The sequence below is a fragment of the Notothenia rossii genome (genome assembly GCF_949606895.1).
Source record: "Notothenia rossii genome assembly, chromosome: 2".
Classification (NCBI taxonomy): domain Eukaryota; kingdom Metazoa; phylum Chordata; class Actinopteri; order Perciformes; family Nototheniidae; genus Notothenia; species Notothenia rossii.
The window spans coordinates 77,642,178-77,666,353 of record NC_136904.1 but is presented as its reverse complement, the minus strand read 5'-3'; the positions used below and the strand labels follow the sequence as shown (position 1 = coordinate 77,666,353).

At 42.1% G+C, this 24,176-nt stretch overlaps 1 protein-coding gene across 7 annotated transcripts in view; it reads left to right on the top strand.

Annotated features, from left to right (window-relative positions):
• dip2a (disco-interacting protein 2 homolog A) overlaps positions 1–24,176 on the top strand; it is an 82,869-nt gene that overhangs the window by 31,353 nt on the left and 27,340 nt on the right. For 6 of the 7 annotated variants that reach the window (XM_079663814.1, XM_079663819.1, XM_079663817.1 and 3 more), the window contains 4 exons: positions 14,859–14,930; positions 19,598–19,717; positions 19,808–19,927; positions 23,187–23,456. In XM_079663814.1, coding sequence (XP_079519940.1) covers positions 14,859–14,930; positions 19,598–19,717; positions 19,808–19,927; positions 23,187–23,456 — 582 coding nt within the window. The remainder of the gene's footprint in view (positions 1–14,858; positions 14,931–19,597; positions 19,718–19,807; positions 19,928–23,186; positions 23,457–24,176) is intronic. The other variant, XM_079663820.1, reaches the window with a different exon arrangement.

Here is a 24,176-nt window from a genome sequence, read left to right as displayed (position 1 = left end):
ATTTGTCATTTTGATTCTTCTTTCTCATGAACTGTTCTTGTTCTAACTTTAATAACAAACCCTGATACAGCTTAAAAGTGTATCTTAATGGTTTTTATTATCACAGTAACAAATAGCGTGCACAGTCTTAACAAAACTGTCTTCTCTCTGCCTGCAGCAGATCACCCAGATACAAAAGATAGATTATAGATAGATTATATCTTTTCAAATAAAAGAGACTATCATTTCAGCGCTCACGGTGCAGCCCAGCTGTAAACACACTGAGGAAAACATAAGTCCATATGAAAAGATGGTGCATACTCAGGGTGTCTGCGGGGTCTTAAAAAGTATTAAAAGTTGATAAATCAATTTAGCCAAAATGAAGACTATTAAAAAGTATTAAGGGGCATTTTCCAAGGTATTACATTTTGTAGCTTGTTTTCAATAAGTATATACATTTGTCCAAAGAGGTTGTATTCTACAGTCTGCCTGAATGTAATCATTGCGTAGGTGTGTAGTGTGATTCTGTGTAGTTTATTTATGGCATCCCGTTGGATTTGACGTCATCTGAACAGGACATCGCACGCTCACTGCTTGATAGCGCGCAAAGGTCCGTTTACGCCGGTTGTTAAACAACATCGTTATGGGGGAATGCAAGTCTGCGTCCAAATGGTTGGAAGATAAGTAGGAAGGACAATCAATACTGTATATAGTCAATGTGAGGTAACGTGTGTCGTCAATGTAACAGGTTAAAACTCAAAGTGGCGAAGAGGTCTTAAAATGTATGGAAAGGGTCTTAAAACAGGTCTTAAAAGGTATTACATTTGACTTCAGGATTCCTGCATATACCCTGATACTATATGATATTTTGTGCAGGAATCACTTTTTGCTCGTGCTGCTGAGGTGGAGTGATTGCTTTTTTATCGCTTGGCCTTTGTAGAAGAGAGCTGATCACAGAGCTCAGCCTCATCAAGAGCAAACTCATTAGAAAACACACACACATACACAAACAGTGTGATGGATGAGCACAGGCTAAGTGCTGCCACTTCTCATGCCCCCCCCCCCCCCACACACACACATACACACACACACACACACACACACACACACACACACACACACACACACACACACACACACACACACACACACACACACACACACACACACACTGAAGACAGGGCTTAGCTCCACGCCGTAGATCTGTCAATCCATATATGACAGTATCAGACAGGCTCTGTGTGCAGGCTGCAGGCGCTCAGATAGTATGACTCACACTTAGCTGCTCCAGGCCATAGTGGAATTAAGCTGTTCAAAGTTAGACTAGGGTGTAATGGGATGTTATCCATGAGAGTGCACACACATACTCAAGTCATTATTAAATGTAGGCAAGGGACTGGAAATACTAAAACACTTGGCAGAGTTTATAAGTTCAGGATGACATGTGAAGACAAACGTATACACTTAATTCATCTTTAACATGGTGTGTTCAGTTCAAGTATAATAAGGAGATAGGGCATGATGATATGAAGGGCAAAGCAGTCAGCATTGATGGTGTCTACAGACTACACACCGCTCTAGCCCCCTCTGTTGGACAGATGAAACAAAAGCCCACCATTCATTCACTGAATGTGTGCACTCTGATGGGGGGGTTAGATGAGATGCTATCTTTAACATGGTCAATCTGTTAGATGGAAGCGCTTTTCCCGCTGTTATCGTGTTTGTGAGTGTATCCATTTATCACAGCAAACTGAAATGTGTCTGTTGATGTTGCTCAGGGGCAAAGGATGCAATATTCTGTGATTATGTTGAACATATTTGTGTGTGTGTGTGTGTGTGTGTGTGTGTGTGTGTGTGTGTGTGTGTATGTGTGTGTGTGTGTGTGTGTGTGTGTGTGTGTGTGTGTGTGTGTGTGTGTGTGTGTGTGTGTGTGTCTGTGTGTGTGTGTGTGTGTGTGTGTGTGTGTGTGTGTGTGTGTGTGTGTGTGTGTGTGTGTGTGTGTGTGTGTGTGTGTGTGTGTGTGTGTGTGGTAGCAGTTGTGGTTTCTGTGCCACTGAGTAATAGACTCATTAGAACAGGAGCTCTGCACATGTGCTCCAGCTGGACTGTCTGTCTCCTCACTGTTCCTCCTCCCTCGTTAATGTTCTGCTTACCGTGTGTGTGCTTGGTCGTGGGTGTGTGTAATTGTGAGTCAGTATAAGTTTTTTATTTCTGAGTTTAAATGTGTGTTTGCCATTGATGTACATGTGTGGCATATATACTCTGTGTGTGTCTTTGAGTGTAAGTGTTTCAGTGTTTTTATGACTGCATGATAACTACTATAAATGTGTGTGTGGTGGGGGGGTGGATTCTAGATGAGACTCTCCCTCTCTCTCTCTCACACACACACACACACACACACACACACACACACACACACACACACACACACACACACACACACACACACACACACACACACACACACACACACACACACACACACACACACAAAGGTGGTCCATTTCATATAAAATGATAATACATGTCTGAATAATTATGTACAGTATGTAAAGTACCACAATGTGGAATGGTTACAAAACACAAAACTGTGTATGTACCGCCATGTTTCTTCTTCTCCTGTGTGCCAGCCAGCACTGGTGTTGTTAACGAGCTGGGGCAGTGTTGAGCTGTTGTGTTAAAATGTAAAAGGCTTCAGTTTGGCCTTGAGAACGCTATCACTGCTCCACTTAATTGCTTGAGAGAGCACAGTTCAGTCGGTTGTTTGGCGGAGAAAGTGAAAGTGCCACACCGCTGAATTATTGATGAGCAATCACATGCATACATGAGCCAGAAAGTGTGTAAGCATGTGTGAATGCTCACTTACACACGGACATCTCTGCATATGGGAGCATGTGTAGTGATAAGTGTTTAAGGGTTTTGCAACTTGGTTCTCAAGGATACCAGGAGCTATTTTAATATCAATTACCTTTGTTGATTTTACAATATTAGCATTCGAAATGTTAGTTTACGACTCGATGGTGGATGATGGAAATGAGGGGAAGAAGGACGAGGAAGACATTTTAAGAAGAGAAAAGAATTGAACAATTCTTTTTTTTTTATGTGTTTATTAGGAAGCTTTACATATGTTACACTGCAGAAGGACCTGTGTAGGCGCAGATCTTTTGTAAAGTTCTCGGTCTTAAAGGTTTGTATGAAAAAAAGAAAAATGTTTGATGGTTGATGTTTTGGTTGGAATCAAACACGATACCACTATGTATGTAGTTGTAGAAAACCATGGTTACTTGGTTACTTGCACATGACTTGACTATATATTATTGGCAGGGTGGGTTTGTGATGCAGAGAGGAGGGGAGATGGGAAGAGGAACAGATGGTGTTTGGTAGGAGGTGAGGCTTGTGGTCATCCTGTCCAGAGCTGCATGAGATCTGCCTGAAATGTCTGTGTTTGGAATAAAAAATGCAGTCGAGAGGAATTGCTGTTATCCAGTAATCCATATCACTGAGTAAAAACCTTGGAACTGCAATAGTTCTCAAATGATGAGTTGATTAATCCTTTAAGTGTTTTTTTTATAAAACAAGAATGCCAAACAGTTTCCGATTCCAGCTTTTAAAATTTCACTTTTCTTTCTGTTTTTTGCCAGAGTGAATTCAATACATTGGAGGTTTTAAGTGTAAGTCAGACAACGCAAGCTATTTGAAAACATCAACTTGAAGACCTCAGGGAAATTGTGATGTCATTCACAATTCTCTAACATTTTAAAGGGCAATAAGAAAATAATGAGGGAGCTCATTTGATTTTGAATCATCAATATTTATAGCTCTTACAGTTCTCGGTTTTTACGGAGCAACTCACGGCCCTCAATGTGCCTAATACGTTTATAAAAACATCTCAATTAAATGTTATAATTCGATAAGGAGAATAATTCTCACCCAAACATGCATTGTTCATTTGCGCCATAGATGTGTTTGAGCACATTGGTCCTACAGTGTGTGTCCGCCTGCTTGTTCTCTGTTGATCCTCTCTCACCTGGATAGCCATGTTTAGCTTTATTTAAAGAGCTGTGTGTATATTTGGAAGCACACATTTTCACATTAGCAGCGTTGACAAGAAATAATGTGCCTAATGTGGTATGTTGAAAAGGGGGAAGACAGACACACACACACGCTTTCATGTAATCACACACTGGCGCTGGGCTCTCCTCCAGAACTCGGTCATGAATCACAGGCGAGGAACAAAGACTTTGCCGAATGGCTCGTTCAACTTGGAGCAGAGTTAGTTAGCCCTGTCCGCTGACATATAGTTATGGATACATAAACACACAGTTGGGGGCAATAGCCTGCATCTCCAACACCGCCCACTGTATCTATGGGGGCACGCTTTAATTGAATTGCCACGGTGCCCATGTGTAGACGCTGTTCTGTGTGTCCATGCAAAGACACTCTCTCCTCTCCCACCCCGCTATCACACATAGGTGTTTTTGTGTGTGTGTTTATGCAAGGAGCTTAATGGCTAAGCCTGTGTCAGGCCGGTGAAAACATGGTCATTCATATGGTAATGACCAGGCAAAGAAGGCGATAATAAATCTCTCAACATCCTGTGAAAGCGTACAGACAAGTGCTCAGAGCTGGGAGCTTCGTATGGGACACCATCCCACTCGTATCTCAAACACCGGGACGCAGGGTTCCTCTTCACTGAGGAAGATACTGGAAGTGCTGGACGCCAAGTAGGTGGAACCCATACTCGGTAGCATTAGTTATTCACATTATAGCAGGCTTATGTTATTTTGTTAAACATAGATCGTATGGTTTTTATATGAAGGACTAATTCGTCTCGACAGACATTTTGCAAACAAGTGTAGTTTTAATCGCTAAATTAATCAGTCTGTGAAAACATGAGTTTCCTGCCTGGGTTATTTAACAGCTCCCCTGAGGAATGTAAAACAGTCGGACTGCATGCAGCATGTTTGGCTGAGCACATTTAATAGCATCTGGACAAGGGTTAGGGTTGGATCAGGTTAGGTCATTCTGTGCTTCAGACTCCTTTTTGAAGTGTGACAAATTAGATTGTTGAGTTAGAGAGTATAGCTTTACTGCCTGAATGGAGGGCATTAGCGAAATTGAATTTGACTTTGTTTGACTGGATTTCTCTTACTTTTTGAAACGGCTCACATTGAAAAACATGGCTTTTACCTCATGTCATTTCCCAGTGAGGCGAGAAGAAGCACACGAGAAGCAGTTTTTTGAATGAGGACAAGTTGAATGAAGCTCCTGTCTTGGAATAAGCTGTTCATTAGCAGCCAGTCAAGCACCATACTTATTTTTTGTGCTGATCACTGCAGCTCTGCTTACTCTGTAACTACACCGTCAGGGCCAAATGACAGCAGCACACATGGTTTTTTCTACAGCTCAAGAGAGATGTTCAGGTTGTCGCCGGCAGCAGGGCTTATGAGCCAACAGGGAGTACAGTTAGGCTGGCACTCAGAAACTAAACATGTAGGATACATTAGTTGGTCCATTACAGTAGCTGGAGGCGCGCTGTGCTTGTTGGCTGTAAACAGATTCCTGTGTTTCGTGGCAGAGTCTTTACTGCGAGGCTCCCACACTGGTCACGCCTGTCACACAGAGGTCTTGCTCCACCAATCACAAATATTCTCTGCAGAGACACTCACAGAGGCTACATGAAAGGATTCACACAATGAGGCATTCTGACATACCACGTTTTATATAATGCAGTTCTCTCAGGCTGGTTTAAATAGTGAAACAAATATGAATGTGAAAAAGGAATCGCACTCGCTGAAAGGGTGCTGTAGATCTGATGAGGTCAATGGTAAAACCGCCATATTGTTTCGTACACTTGCTTTGTTCTTTATCATTGGCCAAGGTGATTTCATTGAGCCTTATGTGTAGAAACAGTGTATGATGTTTGATAGGACAGATCCTGACACTGCATGGCGTCCATGTTGTGTGGATGCATGTTCACACATCATGAAACTCTGGCTGCGAGCCAGAATAGCAGCACATCGCTCAGTTTGGACTACGGTCAGGTCTCAATCTCTCTCTCTCTCTCTCTCTCTCTCTCTCTCTCTCTCTCTCTCTTCTCTCTCTCTCTCTCTCTCTCTCTCTCTCTCTCTCTCTCTCTCTCTCTCTCTCTCACACACACACACACACACATTACATTACATTATTATTACATTGCATTTAGCTGACGCTTTTATCCAAAGCGACTTACTGTACAATAAGTGCGTTCGACCAACAAAATACAAACTTGAAGAAAACAGAATCATGTAAGTACATCAGGTTTCATAGAGCCAAACATTTCAAGTGCTACTCAACTGGCTTTAGATAAGCCAGTCCTTTATTAGTATATAAGTGCTTTGTTAATAGTTCTATCGCTCGAAGTGGAGTCGAAAGAGATGAGTTTTCACACACACACACACACACACACACACACACACACACACACACACACACACACACACACACACACACACACTACACACACACACACACACACACACACACACTCACATGTCCATCCAAGAAACTTTGGCAGCACAACTTTATGCATTTAAATATAATTTCAAACACAAAAAAAGCAGGAAATCTCCATATTTGAGAGGCTGAAGGAAGCATTTTCTTCCATTATTGCATGCCATACTCATTTGACACAACCAATGACTACAATGCGTGGGGTTTGTATGTTAATGTGTGTCCATGTGTGCAATATCCTGATCCTTGGTCTGCTTTAGTATTCACTCTTGAATTCTTCTGCATCTGTCCCTTTATGAGAGCCGGTGAAATTGCACATTTGTGTGTGTGTGTGTGTGTTTTCTCTTCAAGTGAGTGCTACAGCATCAGTGTATATTTGTGAATGTTAATTACGGCCCCCTCTCGTCTGCTCCCCGAATCAGTGCACAGCTGTAGGGCCCCCCGAGTGAGGCAGGGCTGCATCCTACGTCTTATTATTCACGCTGTCTGTCTGCCTGCTCACCAGTCATACACAGCCTGGGGGATAGGTGTGTGTGTGTGTGTGTGTGTGTGTGTGTGTGTGTGTGTGTGTGTGTGTGTGTGTGTGTGTGTGTGTGTGTGTGTGTGTGTGTGTGTGTGTGTGTGTGTGTGTGTGTGTGTGTGTGTGTGTGTGTGTGTGTGTGTGTGTGTGTGTGTGTGTGTGTGTGTGTGTGTGTGTGTGTGTGTGTGTGTGTGTGTGTGTGTGTGTGTGTGTGTGTGTGTGTGTGTGTGTGTGTGTGTGTGTGTGTGTGTGTGTGAGTGAGAGATGTATTAGCAAAGTGGTAATGGGGGGTTCATTCAGTCTCCTAAGTCGTTGGCAGTACTTAATTAAAAGCGATACGACAGTGTGATTGGAGCAGTTGATAAATGGATGGAGACTGAAAGACGCCCATGTGCTTTAGGATTGGATATATCTGAGTGTGTGTGTGTGTGTGTGTGTGTGTGTGTGTGTGTGTGTGTGTGTGTGTGTGTGTGAAGAGTGAAAGGGGAGAGGAAGTCATTACCTTTTAATCATATCCTCCTTTTTTCCTTATCGTCCTTTTCCTCCTCTCCTTTCTTTCCTCGTCCCCCCTTCTGTCTAATTTCTCCTAATGCCCCTTCCAGTCGGCCCCCCCGTTTCATTTTTCCAGCTGGCTCTCAGTGTCAAGCTCCTTGTCATCTCAATCAAGCCCTCTTTTCTGCAACACTTACCCTTTTTCCTCTCGCCCTGACTGTCTTTAACCTTCCAGTAGATGTGTCAGAATGACTGGAGCTGTACAAAAGAATACATCTCTAGTCACATATTTGTCTTAGCCTTGAGGTTGCATGACATCTCGTGGCTTTCTGTGAAGTTAGTGTATTGCTGTGCTCAGCTGGGAGCTACAGTCAGTGTGACTGGAAATGGTCCAGGACTACTCTGTGAGAAACGTATCAGATGAAATCGTAATAGATTGTTTCGTTCATTTACAGAAATTGGAGAACATTCTTGAAAACTTCAATATACAGCACGTACCAGTGCAAGACCAAACTACAGCCTCTAATATAGGGCAACATTAAGTGTATATGCCACGGTACTTTAGTAACCCAATGAGTAAACATTTAAAAAAGTTCAATAAAATATAATCTATAGCAATGCAACAATTAATGTCATTATTGCGTAATCTGCTGAAAATGTTCCGGATTTAATAGTTTTGTCTATAAAAGAAAATAGAGAAAAATGCCCATTATAATTATTCAATAATAATGATCACTAACATATATATATATATATATATATATACAATATTACAAAAATTCTGTTTTCTGATTTGTTATATCCTAATAGACTGAATATCTCTTGATTTGGGATTGACAAATAAGACTTGGGATGAACATTTTTTACTCTTATATTACATTTTATAGACCAAATGATTAAACGATTATCATTTTCTAAACTGCTCAATAAACCCGGCAAATTGTTTCAGCTTTAACTAAATGTTCAACATCGTATTGTGGACGTATTATTGGACTTCATTTCATTGTGAAGGGGTTATCCATCACATTTTTTCCCCCCCATTGAGTTTATTCAGGCCATTTACATTTTCACATGTGGATTTAAGCCAAGATTCAGAAAATGACTAACCCAGTAGTCCAAGGTGACATGTAGTTCATCTCACTCCTTAGAAACAGAGTAGATGATCCATTGTGTGTGGGCGTTAGGTGGAGTCTTTGTGCAGGTCCATTACTGTGTATTCCAGCAGGCAATAATTAAACCTAATTATATGCAGCTATTCATTGAAATTAGCTGCCAAAGGGCAAATAGGTCTCTAATTTCTAAAATGAAATAGATGCAAACACCCAGACACAGGCTGATAAGCCTGCTGGGTCTTCTGTAGTACTCTCATCTCCAACCAGTTTAAAACACAGGGCAGGTTTTTGCACAACATCACAATGCAGTTTTGAATTACATATTACAGGACATGTTGGAAGTTATGTCTGCTTCTCTATTTTTCAGTTGTGGTGTTTGCCATGTTGTAGTATGCATTAAACGTAATGCTGTGGTTGCCTGCATCAATGAAAAGCTTCTGCTTTACAGTGTAACAGCGTTTGCGCTGCAACTTGACCTGTATAAAACGTGTTGTAACAGGCTAACCAAGCCTATAATCTTGTGTGTGTGTGTGTGTGTGTGTGTGTGTGTGTGTGTGTGTGTGTGTGTGTGTGTGTGTGTGTGTGTGTGTGTGTGTGTGTGTGTGTGTGTGTGTGGTGTGTGTGTGTGTGTGTGTGTGTGTGTGTGTGTGTGTGTGTGTGTGTGTGTGTGTGTGTGTGTGTGTGTGTGTGTGTGTGTGTGTGTGTGTGTGTGTGTGTGTGTGTGTGTGTGTGTGTGTGTGTGTGTGTGTGTGTGTGTGTGTGTGTGTGTGTGAGATTGGTATGTGGGATGGTGGTGGGGGGGGGGCAGGGGTCTGCTTTGACACCCTAATCCAGCAGCCTAGTTTGGCTTTGTGTGGAGACCTTAGCTGGGAGGAGAGACGGATGGAAAGAGTGAGAAAGACAGAGAGCGAGAGAAGGGCGGGGGGGGGGTGTCGGGGGCAGTCGATTGAGGGGGGAGTCGGGAGCGCCGGGTTTGAGAGGGAGGGGAGTGATGGGAAGGAGAATGTGGGAGATGGGGTTTGTTCATTCTCCTGCTCTCACTATGAGAGGAAACAAAGGATGCTGAAGGGCCTGACTTATGACAGCAGGACTTCTTACAGTTTACCTGTTAGCTTTTAGCCTCCGCTGACCTAACAGCCTGTATTGAAGCTGCTGGCTTCTTCTTGTTTTTCTTCTTCTCATTCAATCCGTCTGTGCATCTCTCTCTCTGCTGAAGACTCGTCACTGCTGACCTGCTTGCTCCCCTGGCATCTCTACAGTATGTGAGTTATACTGCCTGTCTGTGTGTCTTGAAACTATTTAATAGGGGTCTTATGAGGTCTTGTACTGTACTTTTACTTTTTTCCCGCTGCTTGGCTTTTGTCTTATAGACAGACAAAAAAAGCCAGACATGTGGTTATATCCGTAGTGGGGATCTGTTCTTTCTCCATCTATCTTATCTTATCTATCTCATTCATACTCTTTTTTTTTACCAGCATAACTGGTCACACAGTAACAGCAAAGAAACTAGTAACACCACTATTTGCCCATTTCCTATTGGCAGGGAAAGTCAGAGAAGTTATGGTCAAGTATGTAAATGCACACCTGAAATAGTTCCTCTCTGATCCTCATACAAACTGTTCTCTGCAAATATGCAGTGGAAAAAAGATGAGATTTTAGCGGCTGTCTAGGGTAACGCTGGGCTTTGTATGCCAGAGAGCTAATGCTAAATGACAGATGGCTACATCTGCTTTTGTTGCAGGCAAGCAGCACACACGACTGGAGAGCAAATGCTTCCCTGTCAAAATATTTAGCCGTGGTTTGTGGCTGAAGGGCAGACGGCGTGGTTGCTGGTTTGGCAGTAGTGTTGGCACTTTGAGGGTCAGCTTGGCACAGGAGCTGACATTAAGTGTTGGGGGGGGGGGGGGGGGTCCTCTCTGGCTGGCTGTCACTTAGGAAGAGCGGAAGGCAAAGGCTGGATGTTATTTATTCAAAGATAAAGACACATTTTGGACTATTGAATAGCAGTTCAAATTAGTGTTGCATTGTGTGAGCACTGAGCAGCACAGCATTTCTCAATATGATTATATATATATTATATTTACATTCAGAAAGGGATTTCTCGTCTCAGATTCTGTGATCATTTTTTAAAAATTGAACCTGACATCATTCCATTTAGAGCCAGAACAATAATCAAAAAATCAACCAGCAACTACTTTATCGATTCATTCGCTCTTTAAGTCATTTTTGAGAACAATAATGTATTGTTGTCCCTTTCTTCAAATTGTTTTAATTTTGGGCTAGGAGATTATCAAGGACTGGCATTTTGTACTATTGTCTGATGTTCTTTTGGAAAGACTGAACAATAATGAAAACCAAATGTTTTATAATGATATGATATATATAAGTAAATATAACGACAACCTTGTTCATGTTGCAATTACATTTGTGAGACCTATCTTAGTATAAGAATTTGAAGCAGTACTGTTTATAGGTATGATCCTTTAGAAGAAGTTAGAGTGTCATCACGATTTAGTGCTGCTTTATGTGGGAGGGTCCGCAAACACACACACACTGACACACTTAAGGAGAAAGTTAAGAGCAATAGTTGACATACACAGTACAGTACATGTCTGACTTCCTGCATCTAGAAGGAGAGATGTCTAAATCTTTTCCTGCTACAAGTTCGTTTTTCAGCAGCCTCATTAAGGTGAGTCTTAAGTAAAGCCAATCTCACCCTCTTCATTCAGCGCTCCATTATCTATCCCTGATGTGTTTGAGAGGAATGTGCTGTGTTTCAGTACGTATACTGTAAGAGCTTCGTCCAGGCACATGCAAGGTAATTCTCTAATGGGCCTCAGCTCCACTCAATAGCCATCAGTCAATTATAGTCAATATGACACAGCAGAGGGCAGCGGGCGCTCGTGCTGTCACTGTTCTGACTGTCACAAGATTGACCGTCTCTTTTTCCAAATTGGATTGCGTGCAGGGTGAGAGGTATGTTGGTAACACGATGACGTTTTAGAAAAAGATAGTCTCTCGAAAACAATCTCTTGCCACTTAGAATGGATGGAACGAAATGTGTACATTAGACTCATGGCTTTTCGTTTTCCTCTGCAAGAACTGCTGCAGGTATTTCAACAAAGGGGTCAAAAGATGAGTAGAATGCTTAGTATGCGTGGAGAGTGAGCCCTCCAGGGTGAGAGGAAGGTAAAGAGGTTAGAGTGGAGGGATAAAAGCCACAAAGGAGGTGGGTTTGGATGTAGGTGGAAAAGAAAAACAGTCTTTTAGTTCTGCCCCTTGAGATATTCTCTCACGATCATGACATGAGAAAATCCTCCTCCCCCCTCCCTCGTGTGCTTTGGTTCATCTCCCTCTTTTGACACATTCCATCTCGTTTTATTTACTGGATCCCACCGCCCTCTCCCCCCCAGGTGCTTGCTTGGAGTCACCCTTTCCCTTTTTTCTTTACAGCTCAATTACATGGTAAAGCCTTTAGTCAGCGCAGGAGGGTGGAGGGGGTCGAATGAAGTGTTTCCCACTCAGCTGTAAATATTCTGTAAGCTACAGTTTGCGATTGTGCAATTTGACGTCACGCTAAGCTTCCCTCCATCCGTTGCTCCATCACTCTCTTCTCTGCGTCCCACTGCCTCCCCCCCCCCCCCCCCCCCCCCTCTGTTATTCCCCAGGCGGATCCTCCCATTTCTATCTCGTGGTAGCTCAATCGGAGAAGGGGAATGGAGCATCTTTCTGTGAATACGTAAAAACACACACAAATATACGTGCAGGCATATTGTTAAACACACTCAATCCTATGCACCCGCACAGTAAATATCCCGATGCTACGGCGCCTCAGACTTTTAGTTTTTTATAACGAGGGTCATTGTTTACTGTTGAATGCTTGAGTCCATTCCTCCATATTTAATGACGAAGCTGTTTGTTCCCAGATGAAAAGATTAGCTTCACCAAGACATAACTTGATGGATCAGTGTGTGCAAAGGGGCCGCTCGGCCACAGAGACCGCTGACCAGAATTTGGTGCCGCCGCGGAGAATAGCCCTCTATTGTGTGGTTGTCATGCTGGTTGGCTGCTGTGGTGCGCACACACAGACATGATGGCATGCACGCAGACATACTGATGTACACACATACAGGCCGAGACACTTATCACCAGAAAGAGTCAGTGTCGGGTCAGCGCGGCCTGTGGACAGCACTGTATTGTTGCTAGCCTCCATCTCTACTGGACATTTAACAGTGCAGGCATTCAGCTGTTCCTGGTGACTCAGGACCAGCGGCCAGCGCCAACACAACCTGCCCTCACACTAACACACTGTTGTGTTCAAGAGAGATCAAAGATAACTGAAGAATATTTAGTCTGAGAAATGTTGGTAACAATTATTAATTGAGGGAGATAACTCAATGAAAGATCTAGGACAATAGCATTTGGTGTATGAAAGGGGACTTGTAAAAAAGTACATTTTATGAATTAATATAGGTTAAATATGTCAATAAAGGGCAAGTAAAGTAAATGGGTGAGGGTTTAAATCAATGTGTAACCCTAACCCTAACCCTATCCACATAGCTCTATTGAACCTATCACTTAACCTCCACTCTTATGACCCCCACTGAGAGCCTATAGAGATTAATATAAAGCACAAACTGATCCCTATTCATTGGCGTCCAGTGTTAACATCCTGTCGAAAATCTGACCAGTGAGATCTTGAGTTGACTTTTCTGAGCATTTCTGGCTTCCTGCCAAAACAAAGCACATGTCAAGTCAAGTGGCTGTTTGGCTTTGACACTCCTTCAAGCTCCTCGGTTTGACTGGCATATTTTCCTCAAGACCCTTCCTTTTTTCTCCATCCATCTTTAGGGGTGTTGGAGCTTGTTTGAGAAAGGTCACATATGAGAGCATAGTTTATGTACATTCTCATAGTTGTGTGTTAGAGGTGCTGTCAGTCAGCCCTCTCTGAGTGAATCAATATGTCTTTTGTCTGCCAAAGAGTGAGCCTCCATCCCATAAGCCTCAGCTTGGCTTTGTCTGATGTGCACAAACACAGTGACATCTCACATCCCCAGATCAGCCAAAACACTCAGTCAGTGACCATCTTTTCTGTCTCTTTAACAGGATCCGTGCGGCCCGTGGATTTGTTTCAACACATTTTGACAGTTTGTTGACACTGTCATTTAGTGGTGATGAGTTCAGATGTTACACATTTTTTAAAACATATTTGTGTTGTTGAATAAAAGCAACAAAAGTAATTGCATAATCTGTGGAGTTGGTAAGGATATCGCCATCATCTGTCCATACGGACTGATCGTCAGTCAGGTTTATCTGTATAATATGTGATAATTGGGATAATTTTAAAGGTTGAGTAATTGAGATTTATGTTTCTTTTTTGTCTACATTTCTTAGGGTAAGGATATAACATTTTATCATTTTAAATTAGCAACAATACAAGCACTAAAGCAGTGCTCGGGTTTGGATTTGTGTCTGTTTCTTCCTGTCCATCTCTTTGTTACTTTAGGATAACCATGGTCAATCTTTCATCACAATCCTAACAACCCACATTAAGTAATAGCTCCTTGCTAGCTCTACACCACACCGTGCCAAGCCTATAGACAATTAGCACTTTAAGCTACAGTATATAACCTTTTGCTGCAATCTGCAGAGCTTTATTTAACTTAATACCTTCACCATATCTCTCTGTCTCTATGTGCCCTCATTTCTCCCTTACTTCATTTACTCTAGTTAGATTCCAGGCTGGGAGAAGCTTGTACATTGAAGTTCCTTTCCAATAGGCCTATTAAAATAACATGCAGCTAGCTCTTATTTAACAGACTGCCTTTTAATTATGTGTGGGGAGACAACTGAGTGCGATTCAGTTCATGCTGACATCAGCAGAAGCCTTTTTACTTCTGGTAAAAACACTGCGAGGGAAAATGTTCCAGGCGCACCAGACAAATGATATTTTAAATGCCTCTTGCCTTGTCGATGTTATCATACAAGTATTTAAAGGGGAAATTTGAACACTAACTAATCTAACAATCGCAATGTCACTTCCTGAGTTTGAGAGAAAGATAGTTTCCAGTGGGTGAGGGCTGGTCATCTGCTACCACAGCCCTTCTCTGGTGCCCCGTGGTGCCAGTGCAACCAGCCTGGCACTTGTGCACACACACACATACACACCACCAGGGCATGGCTGAGCTAATGACTCATCTCTCTTCCCCTCCTCTTCTCTCCCTGTCTGTCTGTTCCTTTGTATTTCTCTGTCTCTGTCTGTACAGGGGACATCACTCAGAAGGGCTATGAGAAGAAAAGAGGCAAGCTGCTTGCGCCGTACATCCCACAGATACAAGGTAAGACACCGGCCTGCAGGACATTTACTGACCGGAACAGGTTTTTGTCTTGGCTCTGGCTGCCTTTTAGCACAGCAGTTAGCATAGTGTCCTTGCAAGAGCATACACGATGAGAACAAGTATACAAATATAGCAGCAGTTTCATTTACTCACAGCATAATTTAGTAAAATAAATACAATCCCAAAATAGTAAAGAAGAATGATTCAGAAGTTGCATTTTCTTTTAACTTTACAAAAAATAAAGTATTTTTCGTATGAGAGGTACCAGATGGAACATTACATGGCCATAACGTTTTGAGAAAGGATACTGTGAAGGCTTTTGACACATCTATACTTTATTCAGCTGGTTAGATAAGGTGTGTCTGCTGTTGTGTCCTTGATTCCTCGGGTCTGTTATCAATGCCATCGCCTCGCAGCAAGCATATATCATAGTGTAGGTCGGGGCCAAATGAAAATAGATGCTAATCATCCGAAGCTAGGAAGACCTACTGTAATGGATTTGTAAATATTCTACGTCCCTGCTGTAATGATACGTTTGGTCTCATTTACATTTTGAGTGTGTTTGTGTGCTGCTTTCATAACACTAAAGCTTAGCTCTAATTATTTAAAGGAATATTTTCTTTATTTAATCGTCAGCTCATGTGTATCTGTGCCTGCCATCCTGTGTTAGGCTATGGGTGTTTGAGAAGAGAGGTATTACATTTGGCAAACAGGAGGCGTAAAGTTTCCCAGATGTATGTCACTACTTATTATCTGTCCATGGCTTTTGAGTCTGAGGGGGGATACATGTATATGTCAATTCAGTGTATTTTTATCCCAAGTCAAGCAGTCAGTCCAAGGTGCCTCGGTCAAACTTTAAGGTCGAGGTGGTTTGCGGTGAATCCCAGAGGAGAGTCACTGTGAGCTTCATGCTTCTTTGTCCTTTGGTCCATGGCAGTCTTTGGTTTGGCCCGCTATCAGAACACCAGGCCTCAGTGGAAACCACAGTCTGTTGTGGGTCGCTCGCTCGAGGCTTTCCACTGGAGTTAGCAGGTCTGTTATTAAACTTTGTGGAACTATGTACTTCATTTTCTTTCTTTCTATTGCTCCCTTGTTAAAGTGGATTCACGTGTTTCCTTTTTGTTGTTTATTTTAAGATCCACTCTGGCTGGATGCTAACACCTAGAGTTGATAGATATAGGGCAGAAATGGATGGGCTTTTGGAGGGAGTGATATTCTTCCAGCAGGATGAATACATGTTTTGGGACTTGATGACACATCCATCAGCATGGTGAATCAGTGAGTTAGGGTTTACCAGCTAAAGGGTTGAAATAGAACACCAATGGACTGAGTACCATGCTAAATTCCACAAGCTGATTTACTGCCTTATATTTCACTGTTGTCACAGGACTACATGTGCCAAGTGCAATAAAGCATAGATGCACAGCCAGATTGTTGAAGATTTATGAGAGCTGATGAATTTTCTTTGTCTATAATTTTAGTGTGTAGGCTTCACTGTGAGCTTTGAAGGTACAGAATTGCTTTAGGTGTCAAACATACAGGAAAATCAACCATTTAGGAAAAGTTGTGTACTATGAATGCAAGTTTATAAGCATTAAAATGTAGCTGTTTGGAGGAATTTCTGCACCTCCGCAGTGAGAATACAGGTGTGTTGACATGACTTGAGTGATGCTTTTAAGACATCGAAGTTAAATCTTACGACTTTGATTAGTCCCAGGTCGGCATTGAAACCAACCCATTCATTAATATGAAGCATGTGTAATTTCAATCACTTATTTATGTCTGTGATGTAAATTGACAACTGTGTACAGCTCATTAGCCAGGCATATTTGCTATCTAGGAAGTAAGGCACGGCACACTGTCACACCGGTAATTGTTGGCATCAGATGAGTGCAAAAAACTCATCAGGGTTCGCTCTGGACCAATAACAACATGTGCTGTGACGGAGCACGCCTCTGATTGGCTTAGAGCGGCATGTCTCTAACGAGTGTTCTTCCCAGCAACCGGGTCTGGTGTCTTGGCTTGTTTTTATAGACCTGTTTCCTCTGAAAGGCTGGAGTGTGACCGGGTTGTCAGAGCAATATCAGGGACCAGCATATATGAATGTATCCATCCATGCTTAGGGAAGTGTGTGTGTGTGTGTGTGTGTGTGTGTGTGTGTGTGTGTGTGTGTGTGTGTGTGTGTGTGTGTGTGTGTGTGTGTGTGTGTGTGTGTGTGTGTGTGTGTGTGTGTGTGTGTGTGTGTGTGTGTGTGTGTGTGTGTGTGTGTGTGTGTGTGTGTGTGTGTGTGTGTGTGTGTGTGTGTGTGTGTGTGTGTGTGTGTGTGTGTGTGTGTGTGTGTGTGTGTGTGTGTGTGTGTGTGTGTGTGTGTGTGTGTGTGTGTGTGTGTGTGTGTGTGTGTGTGACACCATGCACTATGTGTCATCAAATGACATCCAGGCTTTAATAAAGCTGGTGTCATATTTCAAACTTTTGATATTGAATAGTTTACTTGATGCATGTGTAAATGTTTTGCAGTGTGTGCTGCCGCTGTCTGAGAGTTGCTGACAGTGTGGAGCTCACTGATCCCCTCTAAGCTGCCGCTGAAAAGCCGGGCGAGCTGATGGGTGGCAGGCTGGCCGGGTGTGTGACCGGGCAGCCAGATCGGTGTGGATCCAACACGCTAAATGTGTGATGACGCTGTCCTCAAAAGGCTGTTTTCCAATTGGTATACATGCAAAGGCAGCCACTCTGCCATTTGATTAACAGCATTTGCAATATCACAGAAACTTCAAAGCTGTTCATTTTGCCCAAAACATATAGATTTATGTTATTCCCCAATGGCCCTTGAGTTTAACTCCAGCCAGCCTCCACAAAGGATGTCGATTGTTTTCATTTGAACATAATCAACTTACTGTTAATTTAACAAGGTCTGTATTCATTTCAGTCGGATAACATTTAGAACGTCTTTTAACAATAAATCAACCTTTTTATAATTTTTTCAATTTGTAGTAATGTTACCACTGGCTTGGTTGTGCTCAGTTTGCTGTGTTTGCCTGAAGATTTGCAGTGGTTAATGTCCATATTTTAGAATCCAGTTAGCGGGTTTCATTGGAATAACTGGATTAAAAAAAAAACTCTTTAGCATGAACTTGAGTTTATGATGTATTGGGTTAGTGCTTGTCCCTTTCACAGGGGTTTTAGTACTCTACTCACACCAAATGTAATGTATTTCTTTATATAATGTTCTGCTGCTTTGACATATATCTGCAAGTATGAAACATGCAGTGTTTACGTAAAAGAAAAAATACATGAAACTGCACAATCCCCCGGCAGTAGTCGGTATTGTTTGTCGAGCTACAGTACTACAGAAGCATCCTTTCAAAGTTTATTCTCTTCATTGTCCCACTGTCGGGAAAGTATACTATATAAAGCTGTCGGATGTATTGCAGAGTTATAGTACAGATGCTGTTCCTTTGAATGCTTCCTGTTCCATTGTGTGTAAAGTTGTCCCTCATCTCTGCCAAGAATAACTGCAAAGGCCTTTCATTACTCTATATGGAAATACAAACACCTTGTGGGAGCTGCATTTCTTTAGTCAGAATGGTCATATTCCCTATTTACTGTAGGTGTGCATGTCGACATTTTATTATGCACAACATAACATACCTTAAAGGTCCCCTATTATGATATACTCTTTTTCATCAATATATTATAGGTCTCAGATATATACAAAACATGTCTCTGAAGTGTTTGCTCCAAACACCAAACAGGTCGTTGTAGCATCCCATAATTCCCTCTGTTTCAGTCCTGTTTCAAAAGTGCTGATTCTCTTACTTTTACTTTTTTATATAAATGGATCAGGACAAAAAGGAAGGGGGTCTTTATTCCTGAAACTTTCAGAGTCTCTTAATACAGAGGTATAAAATACACGAAAAACTTTTTTGCATAATAGGTGACGTTTAATAGTCGCTGAATTAATTGGGTATAAAGTTAATCTGGATCAAACTTGTGATGTTCTGTAAAATAAGATTCATCATGTTCTGTCATACTTTGATTTATTCGAAATATGGATACTTCCTTCCTTCTTCAAATACGTGAGAGGAAGAAGAAGAAGTGAACCAATAGAAGAAGACTACAAATAAAGCCCTTGGCACGACCTTCCTCCAGACGGCTTCCCCTCTGATGTTAACCACTAGTTACCTAATAAGACTCAAAGGAGAGTTGCGTAAGCAGAAGATGAGTCACAGCCTGTGTCACGCTGAGCAGAGCGGTTTGGCATCTTTGAGGGTTTGATAATTTTAGAACGCTCTAGTTAGAAGATGTTTTCTGTTTGACATTCATGGTGCTTAATCACCTCCTTTCTGTTACGCATGTGTAAATTGCTTATGCTTTCCTTTGACAGCTTTAAGGCAGTTGGAAAGCTGTTAGAGAGGCTGGATTAATTTAAGTGAAGACTTTCTCAACTCCAAGCTACTGTATTTGAAGAAAGCAGCCCAAGAAGGGATTACCATTAAGCTTGTGGATACTTGATCTAGTCAAGCAATACTCAGAATGGTGCTCTACGTGCAAGGCACATTCAGAGTGTCTACCTTGAATTAATGATAGTGGTTTTTCAGCTGGTCAGCATTAGAAGAAGGTATAACTTTAGATGTTGTCCTGTAATAAACTATCCTCTCCCTCCACAGGTGTAGATCCTTCTCTGCAAATTGACAACAGGATCCAGGCCTCTTCCCAAGCTGTTCTGTCAGGTTCCAAACACCACAAGTCCCGGGCGGCCAACACCCGGGATGAACGCTTCAGATCCGGTAAACATGTTTCCATTCTGACAGACCATTTTGAATGCCTGGCGCTCCTCTTTTATGCCGTGGCTTAACTGAATGTATGTGTTCTTTTAGATTTGCACACAGAAGCCGTCCAAGCAGCTTTGGCAAAGTACAAGGAGAGGAAGATGCCAATGCCCTCCAAGAGACGATCTGTGTTAGTTCAGTCTTCTGTTGAGGCATGCACCCCGCCAGGTGAGACCTCGGTTCCTGTAAACCCTCTGTTGTTCCCCAAAGGCAAGGTGTTTCCTGTTCACACACAGCCTAGGCTAATGCTCACACTGGGTTGTTTACATGTTCTGACCTGAGCATTGAAGGCTAAACTGCTGACACTGTTGTTCCCAGTGGTGGAAGATGATGTCGCGAGGCATTGCCATTGGAAATAAATATGCATTTTGATGAATGTGTCTATTCTTTGTGACTATAAAGGGCTCAGTTCTCACTGCTGTGTTTCCAGGCAGAGCTTCCCACATGAGTTGCATAATGGATGCATAATCAGATTTTTAACATTGTCTCAAATGCTTTTATAGCAATTTGTGTTGTGGGTCAGTTCATTTTAAGGTCATTTGACTGCGTTCTTTGCTTTTCTTGTTGCAATGTTCAAGGCCTCTCTCTTTTTGGAAAAGAAAGTATTTTATCTTCAATCAGTCAGTAAGCTCTCTGTGCAAGATGTGATGACAGAAAACTTGCCAGTCTCTCTGCGGTGGCTTTATCATTGGTGTATAAGAGTTAATTGGTGGGGGGCCTTCGAGCCTCATGTCTTGGGTAAAGAGAGGGGACACAGCGGTGGAGCGAGTAAACAGATTAAGAGCTCAGACATTGGGGTTTAAACAGGAGAAGGAGGGGGTTTTCACTCACACTGAGTCACCTAAAGGAGAAGGTATATAGGTTTGGCTAACAGACCACCATTACTTACATAAAAAAACATATGGTGCTCTTCTGGGTTTTATGGATAATGGCAGCAACAGGTTAGCACACTGGAAAGGTTGCGTTACTTAGAAATTAGTATAACAGTATTTTAGCAATGCCAGCAGCATTTTTTCTCTAAGGAATACTAAGTTGGTTTGTCAGTGGGTTGGCCAATCCACTACCTTATTTTGGATTAAAATATCACAACAACTTTTGAATTTGCGCTGATATTTGAAATAGACATTCATGGTCTCCAGGGGATAATGAAGTCTACTGTCTTTGTTTAATCTTTAAGAAACAACCAATAGATATGGTTACATTGGCATCAAGTCATGCCGATCTTTAATTGGAAATGCATCTTTCTGTGATCTCCTGACTTCTCCTGTAGCTCCACTTTGATTTTTACATTTACAATGTACACTACATAGATGAAGCATCGATTGAACCTGGACTGGCAAAAGTGTGTAGGATGTAATTTGTGCGTTGGTATAGTGACCTTTTGGGACCAACCATTATGAAGTTGCTTCAGCCAATAGGATTAGATTGATTGTTTTATAGATGAGTCAGGGAAAGCAACCTCAAGAATTTGACTGCTGGGTTGAAGCTTCATTCGATTTAGTATTATATCTTTATTGGACCTGACTTTATTGCCCAAAGAAAATAGTGAGCAAGCGTAATTGAAATCTATCTCTGCTTAGGTTTTCTCTTTTTCTTATATTCTTCCTTACCTCCTAATCCTCCTTCAATGCCCGACCTTATCTCGGACTCACTCTTTACTATCTATTCTTGTTTTTGTCGTAGTTTTCTGTGACCAATACCTCTTCACTTTTTCAGTTTCCTTTCAATTCTTTCCACCTCTCTATTTCTGCTTTGCTTTTCTTCTCTGAACCTCTCTTTCCCTCTCCCTCTGTGTAACTGTGTCAAGGTTACTGAGATTCTGAGACTGATTGGAGAGAGGCAGAGGAATAACAAACAGAATCATAAATGTGAGATAACCCCCGTGGGTCCGCTGGTCGTAGATACATTACATTCCAGCTTGTTATAATCAAACCTGCTCCAGCCTTGCTCTGAAAGCCTCTGCAAGGGCACGAGTAAGCCTGAAAAATACTCTAATAGTTTCTCATTCATTGAATTTACTTGTCCTCCACATACTGTGAGTGATGAGAAGACAGATCAAGATGAAAAAGTCTCATTAGTTTGGAGAACATCAAGAGACGTGATCATAAACAGGCTTGATCTCTCTTTTTCAGAAAATCTATTTCCCATCCTGTGGACTGTGGGATATGTTTTCCACATTAGTTACTGTAGGCGTTGTTCTGTAAAGTGTATGCACATGTGCTAGGATTTGTATAATATGTGGACATTAATGAGTTTTATACATTATATGGGTCATGGCTGATGAGTAATGGGGTCAAATTAGAACTTTCTTGGTGAAAACATATGTTTATTTTATCACATGGTCGATGTCTAAGCCTGTTCAGCCCTTTCATTGAACTCAGTTCAAAGAATAGTAATCTCAAACTGCTCATGTGTAACTTCAGTAACGCGGTAGAAAATACGAGATTTCTGGGAGCTTTGCAGATGACGTGGATTGTGGTCATTTTCAATGATCCTTACCTTGCTTTGAAGTCGTTCCTGTTTCAGGCTATCTTTGCCTAAACCAACTGCTCAGCTGCCTCAAGGGACAGACAGTAAAATCATCAGTGACTGAGTTTGAGTGCAAGCCATAATAACTTAAACATGTACATTAGCAAAATACAATATCATTTTGTTGGTCATGCTATTTCAGTTGATGTTTGGTCTGCAAAAACACCTTCAAGCAGGAATACCTGTACCTGTTTGATAATATGCAAGTCAAATGTTTTGTATTAAACATCCATATTTTAGAGGGCTGTTTTTAACATTCCTAATTAATATGAATGTGTATCTTATAAAGAGGCCTTTCTTACTCGAATACCTATAATTAAGTTACGTAAGCCTACTGTCAGTGTGCACGAACTCACCTCTTGTTATTGACATTCTCCTGTCTAGAAATGCAAAACATTCTGGTCTGTTTTTGAAGGCTATCACAATTTATCATTTATAATCAGGGCCGTCCCTCCCTACAGGCCGAAAATGCGGCGCACCTATGCGCTTATGCGGCGCAATTAGTGTGGCGAGGCACGGTTTCGCCGCTGCGAGGCTCCACTAGCAACAGAGGGCCTCATCATATAACTTTGCGTGGGGCCTCATGTTAGCCAGGGACGGCCCTGTTTATAATACACATACTGTATACATTGCGTGTTTTTGAGGCTACTTTTAGAGGCAAAGAAATATCCAATACATACAATACCAGTGAAGACATGGCCCATTAAACAACATATCATCTCCGAGCTTTACAACGTCCATTTCCATTTCAAACATCTGGCCATCCTACTAGCTTATATGTACTCTCTCCAGTATGTATAAGTAGAATAATGTATCATCAGCATATCATCTAAATCCTGCGGCTCCATATCTCTGTCCACTGTTGTGACGCTGCCCTGTCTGTACCTGTCAAACACAGACACCTCCTCGGCGTCAGAAGACGAGGGTTCGCTGCGCCGGCAGGGACGTCTGGCTACCTCCACGCCCTACCAGGGCCACGGCCACCCAGCCGTGGAGCACTGGTTTAACCGTGTCATCCAGGGTTCGTCCACCTCATCCTCCGCGTCATCCACCTCATCACATCCGGGAGGGAGATCCGTCAACACCACCAACACCACTGCCCACGCAGCCCTCAACGCCAACGCCGCAGCTACCGCACTGGCCGACCTCATGGCACACACCCAGCTAGGTCAGTGACACACACACAGTCTCACACAACATCACCGTATGGCTGCTCGATCTATTTGTTCTTATCCCCTTTAATTGACGAAGCCCTCATCCCAGGTTGTTGTAGTAAGCGGAAGGTGTTGTAGAAATGGAATAAAAAGTGGTCTCAGGCCAAGCAACAAAACAACATTTGAGGGTTTTTTCAAATATTGTTTTATTCTTATATCGTTCTCAATTTTAATTGTAGAAGGATACGTATTGATTCAGTTTTAATTGCCTGTTCAGGGTAGAATAAAAGTCCTATATAGTCCTTCAGCAAGCCTGCAGAATCCCCTGCTTACTCGTATGGTTTTGAATCCCTCTGTCTAAATAAATGAATGAATCTGTCAGCAAGCAGATTTTTTTTCCACTTTTTCCATTGTCTGTCTTTTTTGCTGATACAAGCATAAGTTGAGCAAGCCAATCAGAATTGATGTCTTGTCAAAGGTGACATCTTAACTTGTATTGTGTTGCTCAGACAGCTATTTCTATAACTGTAGCTCCATCGCAGGCAGACAGCGCTGTCTTACACATCTGCTACTTCCAATGCCTTATCTCCATATAGAAGCATAAAAGCACTTGAGGCAAGACAAAGAAAACATGTGGCAGAGTTTTATTTAACATCTCTCTAATTAGTCGTCTCCCTCTGCCATCTCACTGTCATCCAGTCATGTGAAAGGACACACAGCCACTTCCATACAAG